General features: G+C 39.4%; 1 protein-coding gene across 2 annotated transcripts in view; it reads left to right on the forward strand.

The window, feature by feature from the left end:
- The first annotated feature begins 3,772 nt into the window (after window positions 1-3,772).
- The window catches only part of RNGTT (RNA guanylyltransferase and 5'-phosphatase), a 95,920-nt gene continuing 74,548 nt past the window's right edge, over window positions 3,773-25,144 (forward strand). Inside the window, exons 1-5 of one of the 2 annotated variants that reach the window (XM_080616306.1) lie at window positions 3,773-4,598; window positions 11,500-11,609; window positions 18,435-18,538; window positions 18,666-18,754; window positions 24,662-24,737. In XM_080616306.1, coding sequence (XP_080472432.1) covers window positions 4,517-4,598; window positions 11,500-11,609; window positions 18,435-18,538; window positions 18,666-18,754; window positions 24,662-24,737 — 461 coding nt within the window. In that variant the 5' untranslated portion in view covers window positions 3,773-4,516. Of the gene's footprint in view, window positions 4,599-4,826; window positions 5,003-11,499; window positions 11,610-18,434; window positions 18,539-18,665; window positions 18,755-24,661; window positions 24,738-25,144 lie in introns of those variants that run through there. The other variant, XM_080616307.1, reaches the window with a different exon arrangement.

Raw genomic sequence — 25,144 nt, forward strand, 5'->3', positions numbered from 1 at the left:
ACACCTTCTTCCCGCTGCACAGGCACACATTTTTCTAATTCCTTCCCAGATACATCTGCTAAGTACGTCACCTGCTTAAGTAAACCATCTGCCATGTCTGCATGTCAGAGCTGAGACTGTTAATGGCTGCTGTACTGGTGTGAGATTTGTATGTCATCATTACAGCACACACGTTTGGTGGTGTAGTCTGATACCTTACGGTGATTATCCCAAGCATGATACGAAATTCAGTGGCAGGGATTTAAAGCAGCTGCATCCCAAGCTGCATCTGCGTGCTTCCTGCCTGTACACAGATTTACTTCATGGGTTGAACTAATGCTTGAGCTGAAAATGTTGTATTTCCAGAATGAAACCCTGAAGGAAAATTTAAGATTTAAATAAAGACTTGAAAGCAAGCTGCTTATACTGCATCCATTAGTTTGTTAGTTTTATTACTCTTACAGAAAGGAGGGTGTAGTCTGCGTTGTACTAAATGTCTGGGTTGTCTTCTGTTGGAAATTTTATTAAGAACTGTATCATAATCTCACACTAGGGAGTGACTCCAAGAGTTGATTTAGCTATTTTATGCTGTTTCCTGTTTACTTTGGACGGGAAAAGTATCTGTACTTAAACTTACATCATTTTAAGTCTGTGAGATCATGGTGCCCCCTAATGTTGTGAAGACTATAGACTGGTATTTTTGTTGATGTCCTCTCAAAGCTTTCTATAGGAAGAACACTGTAAATGACATTTTATTTTCTTAAATATATTGCAGCAGAAAAATAATTTGTCTCAGAAGTTAGGTTCTTAATTATTTGTTGACACCAAACAAATGAGTTAAAAAGTGTTGAGCTCCTACCATTTTTTTTTAAGTGAGTGCATACTTAGTCTTTTTAAATGTGGAAGCCTGCGTATGTATTAGAGAACTTAACCATAAGCAACCATAATACCAACTTTCATTTCTCAAAGTATGTTCTCACTCTACTGTTTTTTAGGGTTTTGGTTTTGCTTCTGATACTATTAGAATCTAAGTATTATTGGCTTAAAATATGACTATAGTACCAAAGAAGTTAAAATATTTCTTCAGATTTAGACAGTACTCACCCCTCCCCATGAAAGTTTCATGCACACTGAAAGTAAATCAGTCATAAGGGAAGACTGTACTAGTCATCCATTTTGTCATAAGTCAGTTTGCTGTGAACTTTAAAACCAATAAGCAAGAAATTCATTAATTGAATCAGTAAATAAAGCATAAAAATATATTTTTCTCTGTTCCATATATAACTTACAAATTTATAGCATCGAGTTTCTTTACAGGTGAACACCTATACCGTAAAGTGGAAAAATAATACTGTATGAATCATGTTTGCATACAGCTAGCTTCTTTCATAATTACTTTCACTTCAATCCTGTGGTAGTCTCAGGTTAGCAAATACTATGTTTGATCTTTGTTTGTTTAAGAAAATGTATTTACCAAGTAAGAGTCAGAAATGTGTGCTTCATAGAACATCCTAAAGGATGTTTTTCTTTCTACGTTCATTACTAGTTTATGAACACATGGAAAACAATGTTATACTGAAACAGAATAGTAATTGCATTGTTGACCTATGTCAGTATAGAAGAGGGCAACACCACGTGTTCTTCCTTCAGGCAAAATACATCATTTATCCACTTTGCACAGAACAAGTGAACAAGTAAATTATCTAGCTACTTACAATATTAATATATGACAATAAATGTGTAAAATTATTCATCAGTGATAATTTGAGTAAATGTTCAGTTTGTAATTAGGAAAGTGTTAAAGTGTGTGTGTGTGTGGGTAGTGTGTGCTATTTTTTTGATGGGTTTAAGTCAAGGGAGAACACAAATGCAGCTCTCCACTATCTGAAACAATGAGCTGAAAACAAAGAAGTCAATGTACCCATGGCACAAAGGATGAAACACATCGTGGGAAAATGACTTCCTGATCGTAGTGTCTTCTCTGCCAGGAAAACCGTTTAAATTGGTGAGCGGAAACTGGAGTAAGAATACAGGCATCTGAATGCCTCTAGATGAAAGAGAACTGATACGGAGAAAAGAGGAAACGTTGTATCGTAGACTGCTAAACAGTTGCTTTCTCAAAGCAATCCCTGCAACGAGCACTACGGCCACCTATGTGTTCCTTGCTCAGACAAAGCTATGTCGGCTTGTGAAGGTGACATGAATACACCGCTGCCCTCTGCTGTTACACCAGGAAAAAATCATCGTAACTAATGTTATAAAGTCAGGCAGGAAAGTATGCCCGTTCACAAAGGCTGTTTGATGTCACACGCAAACATCATCCTGTGCCTGCGTAAGCTGCTTCAAAACGTCTAATGTGACAAAGTCCAGTGTAAACTATTTATGCACAACATGTAACATCAGCTGTAAATAACTGAGTTTACCAGACCATAAGGACACGTCACAAAGCACAAGATCAAGGTAAGAGTAAATAGAGTTGCTTAAAATCTGTGTTTCATCTGTGGGAGGGAATGCAGCAACACATTCTCAAACATGAATACTCTATTTTCTGAAATAATCTGGAGAACGCTGGTGTTTTGAGTGATTGAATTTTCCCCATGTAAAATTCCCTAATACACTGAACAATGAAGACAGCAACAGGGATTATTCCCTGCTTCAGTATTCTCTGTCCTGTATTCCATTCCTATTTATAGCATATTCACTTTTAAAATCCAGATGAAAACCACCATTCTCATGTCACCATCAACTGATCAACACACCACCACTCATCTTACTCCATAGAAGCTGTGACACTGCTTCCTCCTTTCTCATTCAACAACTGGCTTCAAACTGTCATCATTTTTAGTACCTGATGTGGAGCAAGATGGCATGTAGCAAACAGACACAAGCATCACAACTCAGGAAAAGCCCTAGAGTGTGGTGAAGGTGTTCTGCTGACGAGCTACTCATTGGGACTTCCTCAACTTGGCTCCGAATCACCAAAATTCTGAACTATGGATGATACTTGGCTAAGGTCATTTTGCTTCATTTATGCTTCATTTAACTCCCTACCTTATATTTAAAAATTCTAATATTTTATTTGCCTTGTGCATTGCTAAATAAAGCCATCTGTACATATCATCCCAGTTTAACTATAACATATTCATGCAGCATTTTTGCTCTGTAGCTGTTAAGTTTGTTTTAAACGCGTATCAGAATCTTAAAGCTAGATGACAAAACCAGAGATTATTGCTCATTCATATGTTTTTGTACTATTCTTTACCTCTGAAATGGTTTTGTTCCTAACTGTGCCATACTGCTGATATTAATGTATGTTGCTCCTAATTTACTGAAATAAGAAATTTGCTTCTTGCTCTTTCTGAACACTCCTTGCACTCGTTTCACTTTCTTTTCTAGCTGGTCTTCAGCACCACCTGGTGTCTAACTGTTGCTTGTTTGTTCTGTAACGGAAAAGTCAGCACCTTATTTCAAACATAATTAAGTAACGTTTCAACGTAAGTGTGTTTAACAGTTAAGGAAAATAATAAAAATATTCCTTTGATGTAGCAAGATTTTAAATTTTATCTAGAATTAGAAAACTAATATCTGAAGATCACAAAAGCCCTAGAGGACAGTCAGAAACTTCTAATGTAGTATGAGAACCTTATGACTCAGATATGCAAACTACTTAACTGACTACTTCAATTAGTATGAAAGGATATTCTATGGAAGAAACTACGTCTAATAAAATCTAGAGTGATAAAATGCAGCAGGAAACAGTCACCTGTTGCTCGGGTTGGGCTGGGTATAGGTCAGTGGGTGGGGAGCAATTGTATTGTGCATCAGTTGTCTAGATTTTTGAGGGGGAAGTGCAGTGCTTATTAGTTCATCTATTTAATTTTATTATCATTATATTATTATTTTACTTTTATTTAAATTATTAAACGGTTTTTCTCTCAAGCCATGGGTTTTTACCTTTTGTTCCCACTACTTCTCCACCCCATCCCACTGGTGGGGGAAGGTGAGCAAGTGGCTGCGCGGTACTTAGCTGCCGGCTGGGCTCAAACTACGACACCAGTACATCTAGCAGAGCGGCACCTCCGCTATAGTAGCATATCTATTACAAGCAGACTAGCACAGTTCCACTATTAGCTAGCGCAGAGATCCAGTCTCAGCTATATGCTAACATCAATGGAAAACCAAAACCAGAGCAAACATGTCTGTCCAAGCCTCCAGCTATGCTCAGCTCATGACGTTTCCTGAGCCTGACGCAGTCAGCTACTTTAATAGCCTTCAATTACTTTCTCTTTCTAGTTCCTGCCCAGTCTCTCTTATGGCCACATAAACTCTCCACATGTGCAACAGCCCTTCCCAGGGAGTCCGGAAGCTCCGGACAAGCGATCCCTCCAAAACCTCCAGCCCAGCTCCCGCTAGTTTGGCTCGGAGGGGCCTGTGACGCGGCCTGGCTACCTCCTCTCCAGGCTGAGGAACCGTAGCTTTGGCCGTCCTCTTCCAGCAAAAACCTTGCTTTTCACTGGGAACCTTTTCCCACCCCAATATGCCTTCTTCGGAGACATGGGACCAACCAGCACCTCGGGCCTGTGGAGCTATACAGCGCGGCACTCACACCGGCGCGGTCGGTAGGTAGGTAGGTCGGTCGGTCGGTCGGTCGGTCGGTCCGTCCGTCCGTCCGTCCGTCCTACCCTCCCCAACTCTTCCACTACCCCTAAAGCGGAAATGTAACAGACACCCCCCCACCCCCCGCCTGCGGCAGGCACCCGCGGGCCGCGACCCGCGGCCCGGAAGCGGAAGCGGCGCCCGCGGTGCACTGTGGGCTGGCGGCGGCTGAGGCGGAGCTGGGTCTGAATGAAGGCGCCGCGGGCGAGGGGACGTTGAGCTTCCTGAGGCTGTTCTGCTTCCCGCGTCTTTTCCCTCCCTCCCCTTCCCCGGCGGGCGGGCAGCGGCCGCCCGGGCCCCGCCATGTCCTACAACAAGATCCCGCCGCGCTGGCTCCACTGCCCCAGGAGGGGACAGCCCGTGGCAGGTGAGCGCGCGGCGCGGCCCGGCCCAGCCCAGCCCGGTCCTGCCCTGCCTTGCCCGGTTCTGCCCTGCCCGGGGCGGCGGTCTGGTACTAGCGGGGCCTCCCCCTCGCCCGCCGCTTCGCTTATGTGCCCGCCGGTCCCCGCTTTTCCGCAGCGTCGTGGGACAGGCGATGGCCTCCTTAGGGCCACTGCGGCACCTCCGGGCCCTCTTTCTCCTGTGCCGCGGCGTTGCTGGTGTGGAGCTGTTCCCTCCATACGCTCCTTGGGCCGGTGCTTGTCCTGGAGCTGCCTTCCCGTAGGACGGCTATTTTACTTAAAGCCCAGCTAGCCGCAGGGCTCTGCCTTCAGCTCAGGGACTCACTTTCTGATCGGCTGGTGCAATCCCTGAGACCGATTCTCCCGACCTTTTTGCAGGGGTATGGGCCCTCTCCTGCTCTTGGGAGCCTTAATGCTCAGTTCTCGCTTTGCACTACGACTTTTCCCACCCGTTACATATAATGAGCGAGACGGCAGCCGGGTGTGCAAAAGCCACTGAAGTGGAGCCATATCTCAGCCCTGACCAGTTCCCTCTACAACCTCTTCCTTGCTTGCTGCCATTTCCTGAAGGCTCCGATAATTACGAGTGTTGGTCTGTTACTGGGCTGACTGACAGTGACCTGTTAGTCACTGATGCGTTCGTAAGCTGCTTAGCTGGAAGATGTTTAAGCATTGTGCTCCAAAGTTTCATGTGTGTTTCACACGTGTGTCAGTGATTGCCATCATCTTAGTTATTCTTACCCATAATACACTGTCTCGATTGTTGCTAGGTATCTAGTCTTGCTGCATCTGGTGGCAGTGAATTAGGTCTCACGTAAACACGTTTTTTGATTGTGAGTTAACTACCGTATTGACTTAAGATGAATGTTTCTCTTGCTGCCTGGTATGAGGTAGAATAAACAAGGTTTGCTGTTTCCGCTTTTCTCAAGTTCTTCTTTACAAGATAAGCAATTGCAACTCCCAGTCTTCTCCCCACAATATTTTCTAGTTTTTACTTCTTTCGTATTTCTGTCTGCAGTAATTTAAAGGTATTCTTACAAAACTCAGCAGTTGCTGCTATTTTAGATGGCACTATGCTGTGATTTGCTTAATAGTTACAATTCTTACATTTTTCTATCCCATGTTTCTACATCATCGTCTTACGGTTTTTTACAACATTTGATTGTGAAACTGAAGACCTTGATGACTACGAGTTTAACCTAGTGAGACATCTCAGTAGGCTTAATCTTCCCATCAATATGCATTATTTGGCATGTCAATATTTAATGTTGGTTGTTCATTTTGTATGTTTACTGGTTTCCCTTGAGTTCCTTATATTTCTCTGAACTTGACTCAATTAAATAGCAACATTGCTGTATTGTCTCTGTTATCTCTTTTTTCCTGATCATGGGCAGATGCATTGCTTTGTATCTAATAGGAGATTTGATAGCCTAAATTGTTAGCCTTTGGCCACAACAAAAATAGACTAATGACTCTGTTCTTTGTTTTACTTCTCAGCAAGTTCTTGATCTTTAGAATTTGTCTCTTTTGTTTGTTTGTCGGTCCTTTAAGCCATGGCTTCTCAAAAATAGCAGCATAGAGTAAGCAAGAATCCAGGTCATCAGCATGTCATCTGCTGTGCCATCACTGCTTGTGTGTTTGTTTGTTCAGTAACTGCAAGGTAATTCTTTTCCATTCAGTGTGATCATCCACAAGAAATTACTGCACAAAAAGACGTGCTTGGTTTATTTCTTTGGCTGCTTTTTTGTAATGTATTCTTATATTAGTTCACCTGATTTTTAGGTCTTTAGAGTGCACAACTTATCAAAAGTCATAATACACCATCAGTTTTCTCTCCTGTTTTTTTGCTATTTTATATTCAAAGACATCTAACACCTTTATAGAAAGAGAAGTTTTTAGAGTTTGATGTTGGTATTGTCTCTGAGGTGCGTTACAGTCTGGTTTTAATTAGCATTTCAGTCAAATTTCTTAGCATCTGTGCATGACTTTATTCCCATCTGATAGTGTAATAGTAATAATGTTGCTGAGCAAGGTTTGTCTGGCTTCTGAAGACTAATACTCATCAAGCGTTTGATCACTCTTGTCTTGTGGCTGTGGCACGCAGAATTTCCAGGTGAGCTCAAATACAAGTGCCAATGAGGCTTGGAGCTCTTCTGTTGGTGAGATTGGGTTCATTCAGGTTAACAGGACCCTTCATCCTGAATGAGGTGAATTGATCTACATCTCCATTATTTTCCAGTTTCCTTCTTTAAATCTTGGTTATTTTCTGCCACTTTCTGGTTTTATGGTTCATCAGAATGGCACATTTTCACGTTTGTTGTATTCTGGTAACACCTCGGTACTTGATGAAAAGAGCTTTCTCTGAACTCTTAGATCTGAAGTGATCAGGTTGTTTCAGCCTTACTTCCTTGTCATTGCCATCTCTGGAGGTACCTACTTTTTATACCCACAGAAAACCCAGTTCATTTTGGTTTTCCCATGGGAAGTGGTAGCAAGATATTGAAGGAGAGACATGAGAAGTGTCTCAGCAGTGTCTTTTAGTCTCCTATTGATTCATGTTAGTTAAACCCATTCTAGATGTACATGCAGAACAGTGATATTATTAAAATCATCCATACTGCAAGTGGTTATAGAGACAGTGCCTCAGAGTAATGTCTCTGGTTCAGGAAGTTGCTGAGATATAGCTTGTAGGTGGGGAGAATAATCCAGTGATGGATTGTCATTGTCATCGTTTTAACACTCTTTCCTAGGCGTCTGTTTTGGTAATGAGATACTAGGTGAAATGGATGCCTTGACCCAGCATAGTTGTTGTTGGAAACAGAAGACTGTTACTTTTTAGGGTGGTGATGTTTTTGGTCTTGTGTTTTTTGATTATAGGTTTTACTATTTCATTTTACTCAGATCTCCCTTTCTTAACCTTGTTCACATTACAGAGTCTAGCCTTCCTAATTGGTGCTCAGTCTAAACAGACCATGGTCATACATTATTAGTGGCTACTGTCACATATTGAGTTGATAGCTTCCTGTCACAGAAAATTAGACTAAATTAAGGGTAGCATTTCCACTGGCGTGCTCTAGGATTCAAATGTGCCAAAATGAGAGCATGTATATGTTGGAAATGTGATGTTTTGTGTTTTTCACTTTGAGTTCTCTTGGATTTATCCACTTGATGCTCTGACATACTGGGCTGTTATTATTAGAATTTTTACCTAATTTTTCAGCCTGAAGAAAAAACATCTGTTATACAGGTACCTAATTTGGAAAATGGTTTTTAATATCAACTTTCCAAAACTATTTGACAAATTTGAAGTTAATTAATTTATTTAAACAAAACCAAAATGAAATTACAAAAAAGAGACATTGTTTTCATAATCTGGTTATAAAATTTCCCTAAATTTGAACCATATTATAGGAATTCGCTGCCCTCTTCTAGACGTGGCAGGCAGCTTGTTTGTTTGTTGACGTATAAGCTGTTTCTCAGTGATACAAACTGGAATTTGTAGAAGTTGGGCATCTAAATACTTCTAAAGATCTGGGTTTGATCTTTAGAAGTGATAGTAAATGGTCTCTATTAGAATTCTTATCCCTTCCACAGCTGTGTAAAGGCCTTCAAATGCTGTAGGGGATGCTGACTAAACTGTGTCTGTCTTGGTGATGAACACGAATATATTATGGTTGCTGAGAAGGAAATCAGAATGCAAATCAGACACGAAATCAAGGGCCACTGCTGAGAAGAGAATGAATGTGTTTGTTTTCTATTCTAGAAGATGGAGAACATGAGAGTCTTCAGTGCAAATGTGCAGTCTCTAATCAGATCCTGCAGGAAATTGTCTTAACCTTCAAGCACTGTCTTCCAACTCTGTTCTCTTTTCCTGGCATCTCATAAAGGATGGTAGTTTTCTTTTGTATCCATTGACTCTTTTGTCAATAAAGGTCCTTTTCTTGAATGCCTTGGCTAAGGAAAGTTAATTACATTCTTCATGTTCTGTAATGAGGGAGTGGGTGTGTTTGGATGGGAGTGACAAAGTTATAAAACCTTTGAAGCATGCTTGGTGTTTTGCAAAACTTACAGTGATGGTAGATTTTTGCATTAAGATCATCCAAAATTAGGATTTGCGTAATCAGTCTGTACAGAGGAAGATAACAATGTGGAAGGGTGTTAATAGCGAGTGAGAGAGGCTGAATGATAGGGCTGAAGATGACAAGGAACACAAAGAAGAAAGAAAATTAAAGCAGATAGATCAATAAATGAGGAAACGGAGAAGAAGTCAGCCCAACTGTCGTGACCAGGGAGGAGGATGTATAACTGGTGGAATAAAAAGGCAAAGGAAGTAAAGTGAAGATTTCTTCTAACAGTTACATAAATTCAAGTGACTTACAAATTCACTGCGTATGTTGACTGCGTAACTTCTAGCTGTAAAGTTTGGAATGGTCTCAGTCATGTATGATAGTGAGGGTGTTTCTAATGTCAAACCTGAGCTAACATGTTGTGTAAAGCTTCTCAGTTTCCATAACTATGTCTTTTGTGGTTTATAATGTCCCTTTCCTAGAAGTTAAATACTTATTTCAGACTATATTAGAAGTTTTGATAAAATGTAGGGCACAGAGAACTCTATGAATTTTAATTGTCTAGAGAATGCTGCTCTCAGCAGCATTCATTTAGCAAAAATGTTATGTGTTTTTCTATTTTTACAAAGATTAGTGAGCTTCTCAATATTTTTATATTTAATTTTTTTTTTATATTTTTTTGTTATATTTAATTTATTTTTATATTTAATAGATTTTTAGCTGAATACAATGGGCATTTGAGTGTCTTTTCATTCAATGTGGTTTTGTTTTGCTGAAAACAGGAGGATTTTGTTTCTTTTATCATGAGAAAGTGACAGGCTGGGAGAGCTGGAGTTGTTCAGCCTGAAGAAGTGTGTTGCTGCTGGGTCATGTTGAGCTTCTTACCAACCAGCACCTCCAAGTCCTTGTCCTCAGGGCGGCTCTCAACCCGTTGTCTGCCCAGCCTGTATTTATGGCCAATGTGTAGGATCTTGCACTTGGCCTTATTGAACTTCATGAGGTTTGCAAGGGCCTGCTTCTCAAGTGTGTCAAGGTCCTGGCTGGCATTTACTGCTATTAGAAGCATTTTAGAAATACAATTTGGCAACGTCAGAATCCAGCAGTATTTTCTTTGTGGAAGGTTTATGTCTGGTGCTCTAATTAAGAGTTCTTTCTGCATTAAAAAAAATTCTGCTGCTCTTCTGTGGCATGCAATTATATGGTTGCATTTCCTTCTGGTTTTAGAAGGGCTGTCTTGTTAAAGCCATGGAACCAATTTTATTAAAAACAAACCAAAAAAAAAAAGGGAAGTGAGGAATTATTCTGGGCCATAATTCCCCCCTCTCTCCCCCCGTTTTCTTTGGAGAGGGTTTATTTGATCAGTCTTGGGCTATAATTAGTTTAGGTATCTTCATAGCTATTTAGAAATGCTGAGGTTGTCCCAGTTTTACGCTCTGCCTATATCACCTTGATGATATATGTCAGGTCTCCTTTTTCCTATCAATTTGCATTCAGTTTCCACAGCTAACTGCAGTGCAGGGTCTCTGGTGCATGTGGGAGAAGGTGTGCTGCTTACCAGGCAAGCGTGGTAGGAGTGACCTGGACAATAGTCTTGCTCTTGCCTGTTTAGAAGTACAGGAAATGCTGTTGGGTCAGTATATCCTGCACTTGCATGCCTGTAGCTTGCTGTCATTCAGGAAGAGCTAGGAATCTCTAGTGAGATTATTGCAGATATTCTGTGGTGGATATGATTGATAAAAAATAAAATTGATATTAAAAATAATAATTTGAGTTTCTAGGGAGTGATGGATGTAGTCCAGCAAGTACTAATTCCAGTCAAGTTTTTGTTGTGGTTGTTTTATGGTTCTCCAGTGTCTGAAGCACATGTAGGTGTTGTGTTTCAGGAGAACTTTGAACACTGATGCAGATCTCTTCCAACAAGCTTTAAGGAGCACATTAGAAAGATCTGTAGTGCGTAGATATGCCTTTTTTTTTCTTTTTTTGTCAACAACCTGTATCATGTTTTATGTTTGCAGGTAATCAAAGCTTGATGTTTACACAGTTGGGTAACAGACTGTCATTTAAAATGCTATTTTCATGTTTTTAACTGGACCGAGTTTAAATGTTCCCTGTGCTGTTGTGCGCTGTAGCTCTGCAGCTTAAATCACACTAAAAGCTAGCTTAAAATGTTAAATAACTTTGGTCTGTATTTCCTTTAAACTTCTAAATATATTTGTGAGTTCTGAGAACTCGTGACTAAAAAAAATGTTCCACTTCAGCTGTTACTGATACTTTTCCTGTGATTTTTTTTCATTGAAGGCGAACCTCTAAATCTGCTCAGCATGTTGCTTTGAAATCGCTATAAGTGTACATATGAATATACATAAAATACTGCAAAATTTGATTATCTTTCATAGGGAAGTTTTTACCTTTGAAGACAATGTTAGGACCAAGATATGATGAACAGGTTGCTGAAGAAAATCGTTTTCACCCGAGTATGTTATCCAACTACTTAAAGAGTCTGAAGGTAAAGTTACATTTTCTAGTAACTGAAACATTACTTTTTCAATGTTCATTCAAATGTTGCTTTTCAGTTTTAAGAAAAAAAGTTGTTGGTGGCTTCCTTTGGGACATCTGTATGGAAAATTTATTTTTTTATTTACTGTTTCAGGTTTTCTCTGCAAATCCTGAATTTCCAAAAGTACTTTCTTACAGGCAAGAACTGTGCAAAATCCTCCAGCTCATTCACTGTGTTAGCAGCAGTAATCTTGCTCCTCTTTGTTACTACTCTTGTATCTTGGAGAGATGTCATTGTCAAAATTTAGATAGTCCAAATTTGTAGTTTTACAAATTACTTGTGTATAGATACGTTAAGTTGCAATTTTGCTTAAGGAGTGAAAACATTTGAAAGTGACAGGAGAATTTCATACAGCTCTTCTGTAGTTTCAGTGCATTATTTTCTTCTTTTGATGCATAGAATGCATAGATGCTTTATTGTATCTAATCTGTCATACCCAAGTGCTGAAGAAAATGACTTACGGATTTTATCCAATGACTTTTTAGTGGAAAACCAAAATGCATGAGTAGGGGGAAAAATACAGGAGCAAAGATGAAAAAAAAAATAGGACCCAAGAAGGTGGGTGAATACCTTTACCATTGGGTGACAGAGCTGTGCTTTTGGCTTATTTTTAAATTGTTTCACCTGTTTCTGTCTGTCTACTTCAACTTGCATACTGCTCTGCACCATAGCGCTTCCTTAATGATAAAGGTGGGGAACAGGACCTTTCCAGCCTTTCATGTAGGTCTGTGAAGCGCTGTGCCCACTCCAGTGCATCTGGAGATGTGAGAAATGGGATTTTTTGAACCTGCCAGATAAAGAAAGGCCTACAACCTAATTTTTTTAATCTGTTTATTAAACTGCTATATAGAAAGATAGCACTATTTGGTTTTTACTGTGTTATATAAAGCTAATAGTGCTACTTCTGTGGTTTTTGTTTGTTTCTTTTATTGCCATTGATCTAAGTTAAATTAATTCTGAACTTATTTAACAATATCAGAGCTTAAACACTAGAAGAATCAGGTGACTAAGATATGGAAATCTTCAGTTTATGAATCTCATTTAGGCTTAGATATAAAGCAGATGGTGAGGCACTCAGTGTAGCAGTGATAGAAGCACCTGTGGGCTAATGTGATAAGAAGGTACTATCAATGAAGCATATGTGCCTGTTCTCAGGTGCTTGAACTGGTAGGACTTTTTGAATTCTTGGACCTATGCATCTAAATTCTATTTGATTTCCTCTTTTATGTGTTACATTGGTTTTGACTCTGACCAGCTTTAGTGGGCATACCTAGAATTTTCCAAACCCAATCTTATTTATAGTTTAAAGTAATTTAAAATTCTGCGTGTGTTTTGAAGTTATAGGGAACTTTGTAGATTTATTCAGTTTCTCACTATTTACTTGTTAGTCACTTGCCACCAAAAAAAAGTCGTGGTGAGCCTTCATAGCCCATCCACTGGGCACATCAATCAGTTCTATTGCAGTGCTACAAATTCATAATGTCTTGAGTGACATCAGATGATTAGAATCTGATAGTACAATTACTAGCATGAGGATCCTCACTTGTATTTTGGTAATTTTGGTTAACAGGCAGAAGATAGAAATTTTCTAAAACTCCCTATTCTCACTCTATTATATTGTCTTGAACCCTGGTATTACTGCTAAATGTTTTCTATTTTAAAACATGACTTTTTTATTTACTGAGATATGCAGTGGGTTACTGGAGTACTGTATTTGTAGAACATCAGTTTACCAATGATCTGGCAATAAGATGAATGTGCAATTGAGGAGACCTTGAAAAATGGATTTTCATAAGCCAAAAGTAGCTCATAGTGCATAGTTCTCATAATTTTACTGAAGTGTGCTCTACTGCTAATACTTTGCAGAACTAATCACTTCTGAGACCTGGTTATTACATAAGTCTGTATAATTTATCTCCTAAATAAGAGACTTCAGCAGAAACTTCTACATCTGCGTTTTTGTAATAGTGAGATATTACTGCTACCACAGATTTTTGAAGGTACTGGTTCAGCATTTAAGACAACATCTGTGTGGGAGGAGCTTTCTCTAACAAGCTTCCAGTGTGATCCGTTTTTCTTACAGAGCTGGTTGCTGAAAACTTGAATGTTAGAAACTGATTTGATCAGGGGTGGCAATCCTGGTTTTCTTATGATTGCCAATATTGACCTAGTATCTCAATAGTCTCAAAAAAACCAAAATTGCAGGAGCAATTTTTTTATTTCATTAAGCATGTAGTCTAGTACTGTTTATACTTCATAAAGGGTAGTTTTAGTTCTGTTAGAAAGAACTATGATGTTAGTTAACTCAAAAGAATGTTTGAGCATTTAGTATGCTCAAGTTACAGTATTCCTATTAGGAAAACTAGTTATCACTAGTCAGCCACTTCATTGTTTACACAGATAAATTCAGTCACTGATTTAAACTATTTTCCTCAAATAAGATATTCAAGAACAAAATCCTGGGACTGGTGGGAATTCAGTGTATTGTAGTATGCTCTCTCCCTCCTGGAGAGAATGTTTTCAAGTTCCAATGTCTAATAAGAAACTTCTGGGGTCATACAAGGGGAACCTAGCTAAGCCCATTTAATTGCACAGCAGCAGCAGAGCACATGCAGAAGGCATTAATAGCTGGAGATAGCTAGAATGTGGAAAAGTGAGGGAGAAGGCTTTTATTACTGCAGAAGGACATGGATAGCCCGGCCAAAGTATGAGCAGAATTAATATGGTATGAAGATCATGGTATATTGTATATATAAGATGAGAATTTCAGGCTGTCAGTGAACTTTTTGTCCTATGCAGTCATCTTTTGCTATTAGAAGCAAGAAAAATAACTAGTTTCAGTTGTGTTTCAATGTGGTGTCCAAGATTGCAATGTTGCAATAGTCCTTGTAAGAAATAAATGTATGCTTTGTTGAGAAGTTGCTCAACAATTTAAAATTATTCTTTCTTCTAAAGCTGTGTCATTCATTGGGTATGGTGAGCTGAAAGATGTGATTCATGTGAAACACTGGCTGGAGAAACATTTTTATTTTCCGTTTTAGCATAGATAGTCTTTCAAAAATCAGTTCTATTAAGAACTTTCTGGGAGCAAATTTAAGAGAGCATGACTGAGAGGATGACTGTGATGGCTGGTGTGACGTCAGGGATTCAGAGCAGGGCAAAGCGCCTGCATGATGAAAGTACGTGTACTAGAATCTGTTCTACAGGAGAGAATTCTGGTTGGTCGGGACAAGCATAATATAACCCCACTTTAGTAATTGCAATATTATGATTCCTGTGGTACAGTGGGAATTGCATAGATTTTCAGGACATCATAATTGTGTACTTTGATGTATTAAGTAATTCCCCTGCTTTTTTAAAATTTCTTCATCCTTTTGCCTTGCACTCTCTAAATTGTAGTGTGTTATGTGCAGCTAATCCCGTGAGCTGAGAGAGCAAATGTTTATGCTTTGTGGAAGGCAAGGAAACTACTTTCAGACCGTATACGCTTTATATGCCATACATGCTTTTATAGCTTTGGCTGGATTATGTCTGATGCCTGCTTCGTTTGCTGCTCTGAAATGTGTGAGGAACAATGTCACTTCACAAGATCTTCACTTGTATATGATTGAAGTGATTCATAATAATGACAAAGGAATAGCAGGCCAGAAGCCCTAGAGTCCTGTAACAGAGAATGTCCTCTCTAGCAGGCACTTTGCTATATTTCATTCTCCTATTCAAATTAAATGCAACATTCCAAACGCTTGGTGGCACTTTGGGTCTGAAGTATGTCATAGTGTTCTCCTAGCTTTTACATGTCAGCTAGGAAATGGAAATCTGTGGGTATGTTCAAAAGAGTAATTTCTAAAAGTTGAGGGAAAAGCATGTGAGTCTTTTTTGAGCTCAAAATCTTTTGACATGAAATTATTTTTTTGTGCTTTTGTGCATCATCTTAGTGATAATTCTTCATTGTACTAGGAGTTTGGGGAAGTTTGGAAGCTTCTGGTGGGAACTTTTGAAGCTGCTGGTATTTGAGAATAGTGGGGCTGGGAACTGGCTTTGAGTCTTCAGCACTAAAAAGGAATTCTGTCTTTCTTGCTTTTGGGTGGGAGGGTATGAAACTGTTCTGCAAATCACTTGCGTTTCTTTTTGTAGTTCTCCTTAAACAAGTTGATATATTAAACAGTGTTACCTTTTAATCCGTCTTCATGTTTTTATTAAAGGTTGTTTCCTCACAGTTCTTTTCCCATTCTCCAGACTGTCAGATGATGCAGGTTGTTCTCCCCCCCCCCAGCCCCCCACCCCCCGGAAGTTACTCATGTTTTGGAATGTCTTCTTTCTTACTAGACTGGGACTGAATGCAGAAACCTTTACTTTAAAATGGTGTTTTCATTAAGTCTTAATCTTACTTTGAAAATAACATTTTTTTTTTTCTCCTTAGCTGAGGACATCTTGGAAGAGTTACACCTAACCCTGTATTGTACATGAAAGAATAGATTGTCGAGCTGAGCTCTGTGTATAAGTTAGGGAGGAGGGTAGTTAGGAGGCCATTTATGTGGCTTTGTAGTCTAGAGCTCTGTGATGAAAATACACCTAATTCGCACATCAGTCTTTTTGCCAACTTTAACCACACTATTGGTAGGATGCAGAACACAAAAGGGAGATTCTCATGCTTATTTGGGAGCATGGCATGTTACTGGAAGATAGTCTATGAATTCCCTCCATGGAGCCATTGCTTGTGTAGAATGGTAGAAAAATATCGAAATAGTTTTTATAAAACTAGCTCATTTGTATATACTTCTGTATGTTAGCTGTTGTTCTGTACAGTCACCCGGAAATACTGGTGTGAGAATGTCATTCTTCTTTGAACAGTTATTTTCAACTGGTTTATGTCAGTGTCATAGTGTTATGGACCTACTGTGTAGTACCTGGAAATTCAGTGTGGTCTGCCTTGTGAATTAAGCAGTCTTTGAGATACTTGGTAAATGCTGTCGAGAAAGGAGGGGGAGGGAAGTAATCATTGAATTAATTGCTTTTGTATACTTCCTACAAAACAAATCACTGGCTAGTATGCTGTTAGTATGTTTAGCACATGTTGGCACTATATATCTGAAGTCTCAGGTGATGTAACATTGTTTTCATGTGGGCCCCTGCTGAAGTAGCTTGTATTTCTGCAAAACAGAGTAATAAAAGTGAATAAAGAATTATGAATAAAACATACAAAGTTGAAGTAGACAAGGCGAAATCCAGAACTGATTTGGATATTAAACTATGAATGTTTACTGCTGACATAACGATGATTTTTAAAATCTGATAAAGTATTATAGAAGTATTATGAAAGTATGTCCTTAGAGCTTTGAATACCATGGATAACTACCTCTGTAGATAATTGGAAATTTGTCTTTGGTTTCTGCTGAACAATATACCTATGTGAAGCAGCTGTTTCTGAACTGTATTCCAGTTATAATTGGAATTTATCTTTTCTGAATGGTCTGGAAGCAGTGTTTTAATTTGCAGTTCTTTCAACTGCACTGCTAAATTATTGCCAGTCTGTTGACCTAAAGGTAAATAAACCCTACAGGTAAATCAAAATCCTGTTTATGAGTATGTGCTTGAGTTTTAGACACAGTGTTCTGTTTTTGCATGTGTAACATGCTTCAGTGTTCATGTATTTGTAAGTGCTCTATCGATATATCTTTAAAAAAGATAAAGGTATGGAACAAGGATTTTACTAGACTAAGACTCTTAAAATGTCTTTTTAAAAGGCATTGTTTCGTGGTGAGGATCCTACTCAAAAGCATGACATTCAGCATTATGACTGAAAACAGTTACTTGCACTGCTAAGGCACTAAAGCAGAAATACTTTCAGTCACAGGTTTGTCGGTCAGTTGTTTTTGCACAGTAATACTGGGAGGTTATGGTTGGTGGAAGTTTTGTTTGGATCAAGGACCAGTAGGATGCAGTTTGCTGATGTTCTCTGTGTGTTGGATGCCACCCAGTGGAATTTCTGTTTCCTGTCTTACTTTTAAAACGGTAACTTCCACAAGGCTGCTTTTAAAGATGTATTTTACAGCTATAAAAAGCAAACACTGAGAAAGCAAGTTCATGCACAAGGGGGCACATGAGGGTAGAGTGGGCAAACCAGCCTGAATTCAGGTACTTCATAACATCGGAGGGGTTGACACTGCCACCTTAGTTGCTGACAGGATCTTTGAAGATTTCAAGTTATTTCGCATTTTAGCTTTGAATAAAATGTTTCTGAGAACTTAAGGGAATTTTTTGTTTTAAACTTGAAAATGTGTGTGTTTGTTTTGCACTCTTAATTTAATGCATAGGTAAATTAAGATGAGTTATTTTTTCTGAAAGTATACTTAGTCTTAGTAGTTAATATTTTTCATGGCAATTCCACTGTGTCAGTGTTTAATACTGTTTTACTTAAAGCATTAAGAGCACCTGATTCCATCTGACTTGTCTTTTAACACATTAAAATAATTCTTTGCCGGATGCTTCTTGCTGTTAGCAGACCTGTCTTGCTTAGAAACATTGGTGGGGACAAAACAGGTTTTTGTACTGATGGCTAGTGCTAATTCAAACATGAGGTTTCACAGAGAAACACAAATGACTGTGGTGGTAAAATACAGATTTTGTGAACAAATGCAATATCTAAGAATTTTTAAACATGCAGCTGTAGCCTGCCATTTGTTTTAATTTGGATGTTAATGGCTGTTTAGTATTTATGCACTGATATTTGAACCTCATATTTAAATTTGTTTTGGTTTGTTTGGTCTTTTTTAGGTTAAAATGGGTTTACTGGTAGACTTGACCAACACCACTAGATTCTATGATAGAAACGATATAGAAAAAGAAGGGATTAAATATATAAAGCTCCAGTGTAAAGGGTAAGTTGTCAGCACGTTTTAAGTATTTAGCTTTTAATATGAAAGATCGCACTGAAGTAACTTTTCTTCATTTTCCTCTTCGCTTTCCCCAGCTGGCTCCTAATCTGTGTCTTCCTGTGTTTTTCAGGCATGGTGAGTGCCCTACACCTGAAAACACAGAAACATTTATTCGTGTATGTGAACACTTCAGTGATAAGAATCCCTCAGAGTTTATAGGTATGTCTTATATCCATCTTATATCCATCACTCATTTTTACTGTTATTTTGTTTCATACTTACTCGTAACTGCAGTCTCTTAAAACTCTAAGCAAAGGAAGGTCCTCAGTACAGTGTTTATGCATGTAGAGATTTGGTGCTTTTACTCCAGAAACTAGTATGTTTCTGCATCCATCAGTTTGATTACAGCTGTCAACTTCATGTGGAAAAATACACAGGCTTAAGAACTGTCTACAAATACATAATACTTGCATTGTGGTTTTGTAACTTCTGCCTGTAGAAATATAGGTTATGTATTGTCTAGGTATTGTTTTGGCATGTGATGGTCTGGTTTATTTGAAGTCATATTTGGTAACTGAATGATCAGAGAGATTCTTTAGCAAATTTCGTGAAGTGGCTGATCACACCGTAAGACAGACCTTGAGGTGCTCAAGCGTGCCCAGAGAAGGGTAACGAAGCTGGTGAAGGGTCTGGAGCACAAGTCTGATGAGGAATGGCAGAGGGAACTGCAGTTGTTTAGTCTGGAGAAGAGAAGGCTCAAGGGGGACCTTATCATTCCCTACAGCTATCTAAAAGGAGGATGGAGCGAGAGGTAGGTGTCAGTCTCTTCTCCCAAGTAACAAGCAATAGGACAAGAGGAAACAGCCTCAAGTTACACCAAGGGATGTTTAGATTGGATGTTAAGGAAAAAATTCTTCACAGAGAAGGTGGTCAGGCATTGGCACAGGCTGCCCAGGGAAGTGGTGGAATCGCCATGCCTGGAAGTGATCAAAAACTGTGTAGATGAGGCCCTCAGTGACATGGTTTACTGGTGGACTTGGCAGTCCTGTGATGGTGGTTGGACTTGATTTTAAAGGTCTTTTCCAACTTAGTTGATTCTGTGATTCTATGGTTATTTGCTGGAAACCGGTAATAGATACTAGGCTGTATAGTGGGTGGTGGGGTGTTTTTTTGTTCTGTGGTGGTTTTTTTTTTTTGGTTGGCTTATTTTTTTTAGATTTTTTTTTTTTTTTTGGGCGTACTGTTCAGCAGTGAGTATTTGAATGTTCCTTAAGGATAAATGTTTTTTTCACCCAGAGTAAAGTGAGTTCTCAGTTCAATTCGGGTAGCTTCTAGGTTTAGTTAAAACGATTTTATTCTGTTTTCTGTTGAGCATATTAATGTTCAACTTTATCTGCAAACTGTCAAGAGACAAGAAATTACTTTGTAGCTGAGTTTCTAGAGTCAGAATGGGCATTGTTCTCAACCCTCTTTGATGATAATTCTGCAAACCTTCCTGAATCTGAGTGTCTGTGCGACTTAGGAGTGCATGGAACAGTTGTTGGTGTAGGTCTCATTGATAACAGCTTGGTAAACTAAGCCGGTATGTTCATATAGTTCAGAATTCTTATGGAATCATGGAATTGTACAGTAGCTAAGGTTGTTGGAAGGGACCTGGTGAAATCAGCTAGTCACTTGCCCTTCCTTAGAGCAGGGCCAGCTAAAGCAGCTTGCTCAGGACTGTGCCTCTTTGGGTTTTGATCATATCCAAGCCTGGAGACCCCACAATATCTTCTGGTAACCTCTTCCAGTGTTTGTTCACCCTTACAATATACAGTTTGGTGTTTTTTTTCTATATGTTTAAACACAATTTATTGTGGTTTAGTTTGTGCCTGTCGCTTCCTGCCCTGTCATAGGATACCACTGAATTACTTTTACTTTTTTGCTAGTGCTTGAGAAATTTAATTTAGGCACACACTTTTTCACATAATTTTCTTTTTGGTACTTTATTATTTCTTTATTTCACATCGAATACAATTTTAATTTGAGACCTATGTTTTCTTCTCTGAGCTGTAATGCAAGTATTTGATCTGAAAAATGAGGAACTGCTAAATGTGAGTGAGGGGGATCAGTCATCAGCAGTATTTCAGAGCTCACACCAGAACTTGAAATACTGTTGGATGACTGATCCCACTCACTCTCATTTAGCAGTTCCTCATTTTTCACTCTCCTTTCACAGTTCCTCCACCTTGTCCTCCAGCAGTATTTCAGAACTTGAGATGTTGTTATGGTCAGCAGTTTGTATGGAGCATGGATAGCATGGTGATGTCCTATAAATAGTAGACACATTTAACTGATATTTCAAAGTTTAAAATGCCATTTTTAGCATTGAATCACTAACTTTTTGACTTCTATGAATTTTTTTAATGTTCTTATTTATATTGTTCTACCTCTATAGAAAAAAAAGTCAATTAGAATCAAGGAGAAAATAATGAGGCTTAGAAGACTAAGCTTCTAGATAACCTGTGGTTTTGGCTTTCACAGTAAAAGAGAAATTAAGGATTTTCCATTTCCCTTTAATTACCGAAAAGTTGCTTTTGGTTCTGGCCACTTATTACCTGTGACAGAGCATTAGAGAGACTGGCATGGAAGATGTTTTTATCAAAAGTGAAAGCAGCCTGCAGCAGAGATAGTAGTGCACCCTGTGTGATCTTTCACTTCCAAGCTGTTGGTCTCATTGCTGATATGCTTCTTATCTTTTGTCATGTGCATAAAACTATCGACTTAACCTTCTTGGTAGCAGTAACAGTTGCAAGACTTATTGATAGCAATTGTGTGCAATTTAATTTCCAGTGTCAAGATTCGGTATGAAAAGAGACTGAAATGTGAATGATAGCTGAACAAAATTTTCTATTCAGCTAAAAGAATATAGGATGGAAACTTTATTGTTGCAGCTTGGAGGACTGGAGCATGCTTGCCAACCTTAAGGAAACAAAATGCAAAAATTTTGCTTAAGCAGAAAACAATGGAGAAGTGTTTGCGGGAATAAATTCTATAAAGAAGCTAAAATTCACTTTGATTCAAGTTGCACAGTTTTAAATATTATTAAATGGTTAGAATGGAGGCATACAAGAACTTTGTTATGGTTTTTGCCTTACTTCAGTAAGAAGGCAGGTTTGGTGGGGTAGGCACAAAACCTGACCCTGATACAGTTGATATGTGTTTCTGTTTACACAGATAAGTTTTATCAGTCTACTCTTCATAGGTGTTTTTTGGATATCCAGTAAAACCGAAAGAAATGCTTGCAGTGTAAGGGAGCATATATAAAAAAAGGTAGATATTAACATTTTGTCTGAATAAGTGTTAAGTGAATTGCTGCCCAACTTACTTTGCTAACTACGGTAGAGAAATAGTACTAGCTTAAAATTACTTGCTTTATGGTGTTGGGTCCTGCACTTGGGTTACAGCCACCACATGCAACAGTGCTACAGGCTTGGGGAAGAGTGGCTGGACAGCTGCCGGGCAGGAAAGGACCTGGCGATGTTAGTTGACAGACATTGAACATGAGCCAGCTTGTGCCCAGGTGGCCAAAAAGGCCAACAGCATCCTGGCCTGTATCAGGAATAGTGTGGCCAGCAGGGCCAGGGCAGTGATCATCCCTGTGTGCTGGGTACTGGTGAGGCCACACCTTGAATCCTGTGTTCAGTTTTGGGCCCCTCACTGCAAGAAAGACATTGAGGTGCTGGAGTGTCCCCAGAGAAGTGCAACAAAGCTGGTGAAGGGCCTGATGAGGAGTGGCTGAGGGAACTGGGATTGTTTAACCTGGAGAAATGGAGGCTCAGGGGAGACCACCTTGCTCTCTGCAATTACCTGAAAGGAGGCTGTAGTGAGGTGGGCGTCAGTCTCTCCCAAGAAACAACTGATAGGACAAGAGGTAACAGCCTCAAGTTGCACCAAGGAAGGTTTGAATTGGATATTAGGAAAAATGTCTTCACTGAAAGGGTTGCCAAGCATTGGAACAGGCTGCCCAGGGAAGTGATGGGGTCATCATGCCTGAAGGTATTTAAAAGATGTGTAGATGAGGCCCTGAGTGATATGGTTTAGTGGTGGACTTGGCATTAACCGTTGGACTTGATGATCTTACAAGTCCTTTCCAACCTGAACGATTCTGTGGTCACAACTGAAAAATATACGAATGTTAAGAATAATTGTGCTAGGTGTTAGTGGAACCTTTGATATTTGTAACTTTAAATGCAGTATGAGGAAGAGGCAGCGTCTTGCTGGAATCCTTCACAACATTTTTAACAGCATGGGTTTTTAGGCTGGCTTATTTATCACTAGATGGTGCTGTTGCCTTGAGAGAAAAAAAAGTTCCAATGGGTTTGATTTCCCCTCCTTTCACTGGGGGCTGAATTCAATAAAATAGAGGCTAAAGACTTAATTCTTTTATTCTGACATTGAGAAGATAAGTAATCCAAGGTGATTATACTGTTGCATATTTTTCTTTTTCTTTATTTTTTTTTTTCAAATTAATTAGTTTGGTCTTAGCATGGTAATAGCAAATTTGAAATAGTATTGTGGTCTACTGACACCTCTTTCAGGTTTCAGATAGGGTAATCTGGATATGATTTTTATGCCTGATGGTGTGAAATGAATGTTATGCTTGTTGAATTCACTAAAAGCACAATTATTGAATTTGATTGCATTGTCTTCTGATAAGCATTTGAGCAGTCATGAAAAATGTTTTGAAACTTATCTGTATTAGCTGCATTTCAGTTGCAGAAAGGTAGTGCTCTTGAATTGGGATAAACTGAAGTATCCTACACTCTTATTGCTAATAATTTTGCAGAATGAAGCCTGGAGAAGAGAAGGCTGCATGGAGACCTCATAGCAGCCTTCCAGTATCTGAAGGGGGCTTACAAGGATGCTGGGGAGGGACTGTTCATCAGGGACTGTAGTGACAGGACAAGGGGTAACGGGTTCAAACTTAAACAGGGGAAGTTTAGATTGGATCTAAGGAAGAAATTCTTTACTGTGAGGGTGGTGAGGCACTGGAATAGGTTGCCCAGGGAGGTTGTGAATGCTCCATCCTTGGAGGTGTTCAAGGCCAGGTTGGATGAGGCCTTGGGTGACATGGTTTAGTGTGAGGTGTCCCTGCCCATGACAGGGGGATTGGAACTAGATGATCTCAAGGTCCTTTCCAACCCTAACTATTCTATGATTCTATGATTCTGTGAAATGGCTTTTAGGCTTTTCTGCCTTATGTGATCTGGGCTGCCTTGATGGAAAAGTACATAAGTCTTTAATATTTCTGATGAAGGTAAAAGGATCCACAAACACACTTGTGAAACTAAAGCATGCAGGGAAATCGTGACATAATCGCCATCACAGAAACGTGGAATGCTTAGCATGATTGGAGTTCTGCAGTGGATGGCTACAAGCTCTTTAGAAGGCATAGGCAAGCAAAGAGGTGGTGGGGTTGCATTGTAGGTCAGAGTGCATCAACTGCCTTCAACTCAGTGGTGTGAGTGAGAAGGCTGAATGTTTGTGAGTGAAGGGAAGGCCTACTAAGCAGATATCCTGGTAGGAGTCTGCTATAGACCACCCAGCCAGGATGAAGCTACGGATGAAGTGCTCTTCAAACAACTGGGAAAAGTTTCATAATTGTTTGCCCTTGTTCTTGTGGGGGACTTCAACCTGCCAGATGTCTGCTGAAAGTACAACACAACAGAGAAGAAGCAATCCAGGAGGTTCTTGGAGTGTGTGGAAGCTAACTTCCTAACCCTGCTGGTTAGTGAGTCAAATAGGGGAGATGCCTGGCTAAATCTGCTGTTCACAAACAGAGAAGGACTGGTGGGTGATGTGACGGTTGGAAGCTGTGTACCTTAGACAATATCTGAGGGTAATCAGGTATTGGAATAGGCTGCCCAGGAAAGTGGTGGACTCACCGTCCCTGGAGGTGTTCAGAAACTGTGTAGATGAGGCCCTCAGTGAGATGGTTTAGTGATGGCCTTGACAGTCCTGGGGTAACAGTTGGACTTGATGATCTTACAGGTCTCTTCCAATCTAGTTGATTCTATGATTCTGTGATTCTGTGTTTGTCAAAATTACTTGCAAATGATTATAATCTTTTCTTGTCTTGTCTAGGTGTCCATTGCACACATGGTTTCAATAGAACTGGATTTCTAATCTGTGCCTTCTTGGTTGAGAAGTTGGATTGGAGGTAACTTTGAATATTAATGCCTGGGGATTTGTGAAAGTTACCAAAAGCATCTTCAGTATGTTTTAGTCATTGTTCTGACAGCTATCCTAATGTATTCAGTGTTAGTTATTTTAAAACTGCCTACTAATCTTGAGCAAATAATCCATGTTAACATTATTTGTATGATGCCTTGGTAGTTTAGCGTGTTTCAGTTGAGCTTTCCATGTCCAGTAGGTCAAGAGTCAGCTGTACCTGCTGTGTGGGGGCTTTTAGGAGTATATACTTTGTACTGTACACATCTTCCCTGTGATGTGTCCCATATTTTGAGTAAGAATGTAGAATTTCAGAGATGTCTGAAATATTATTTCTTTTACTTTTTGATCTTTTTCCATGTAGGTTTGCATGGAGGTGTTTTGGGGTTCTTTGAG

Source organism: Psittacula echo, assembly GCF_963264785.1.
Source record: "Psittacula echo genome assembly, chromosome: 4".
In the NCBI taxonomy this organism is placed as follows: domain Eukaryota; kingdom Metazoa; phylum Chordata; class Aves; order Psittaciformes; family Psittacidae; genus Psittacula; species Psittacula echo.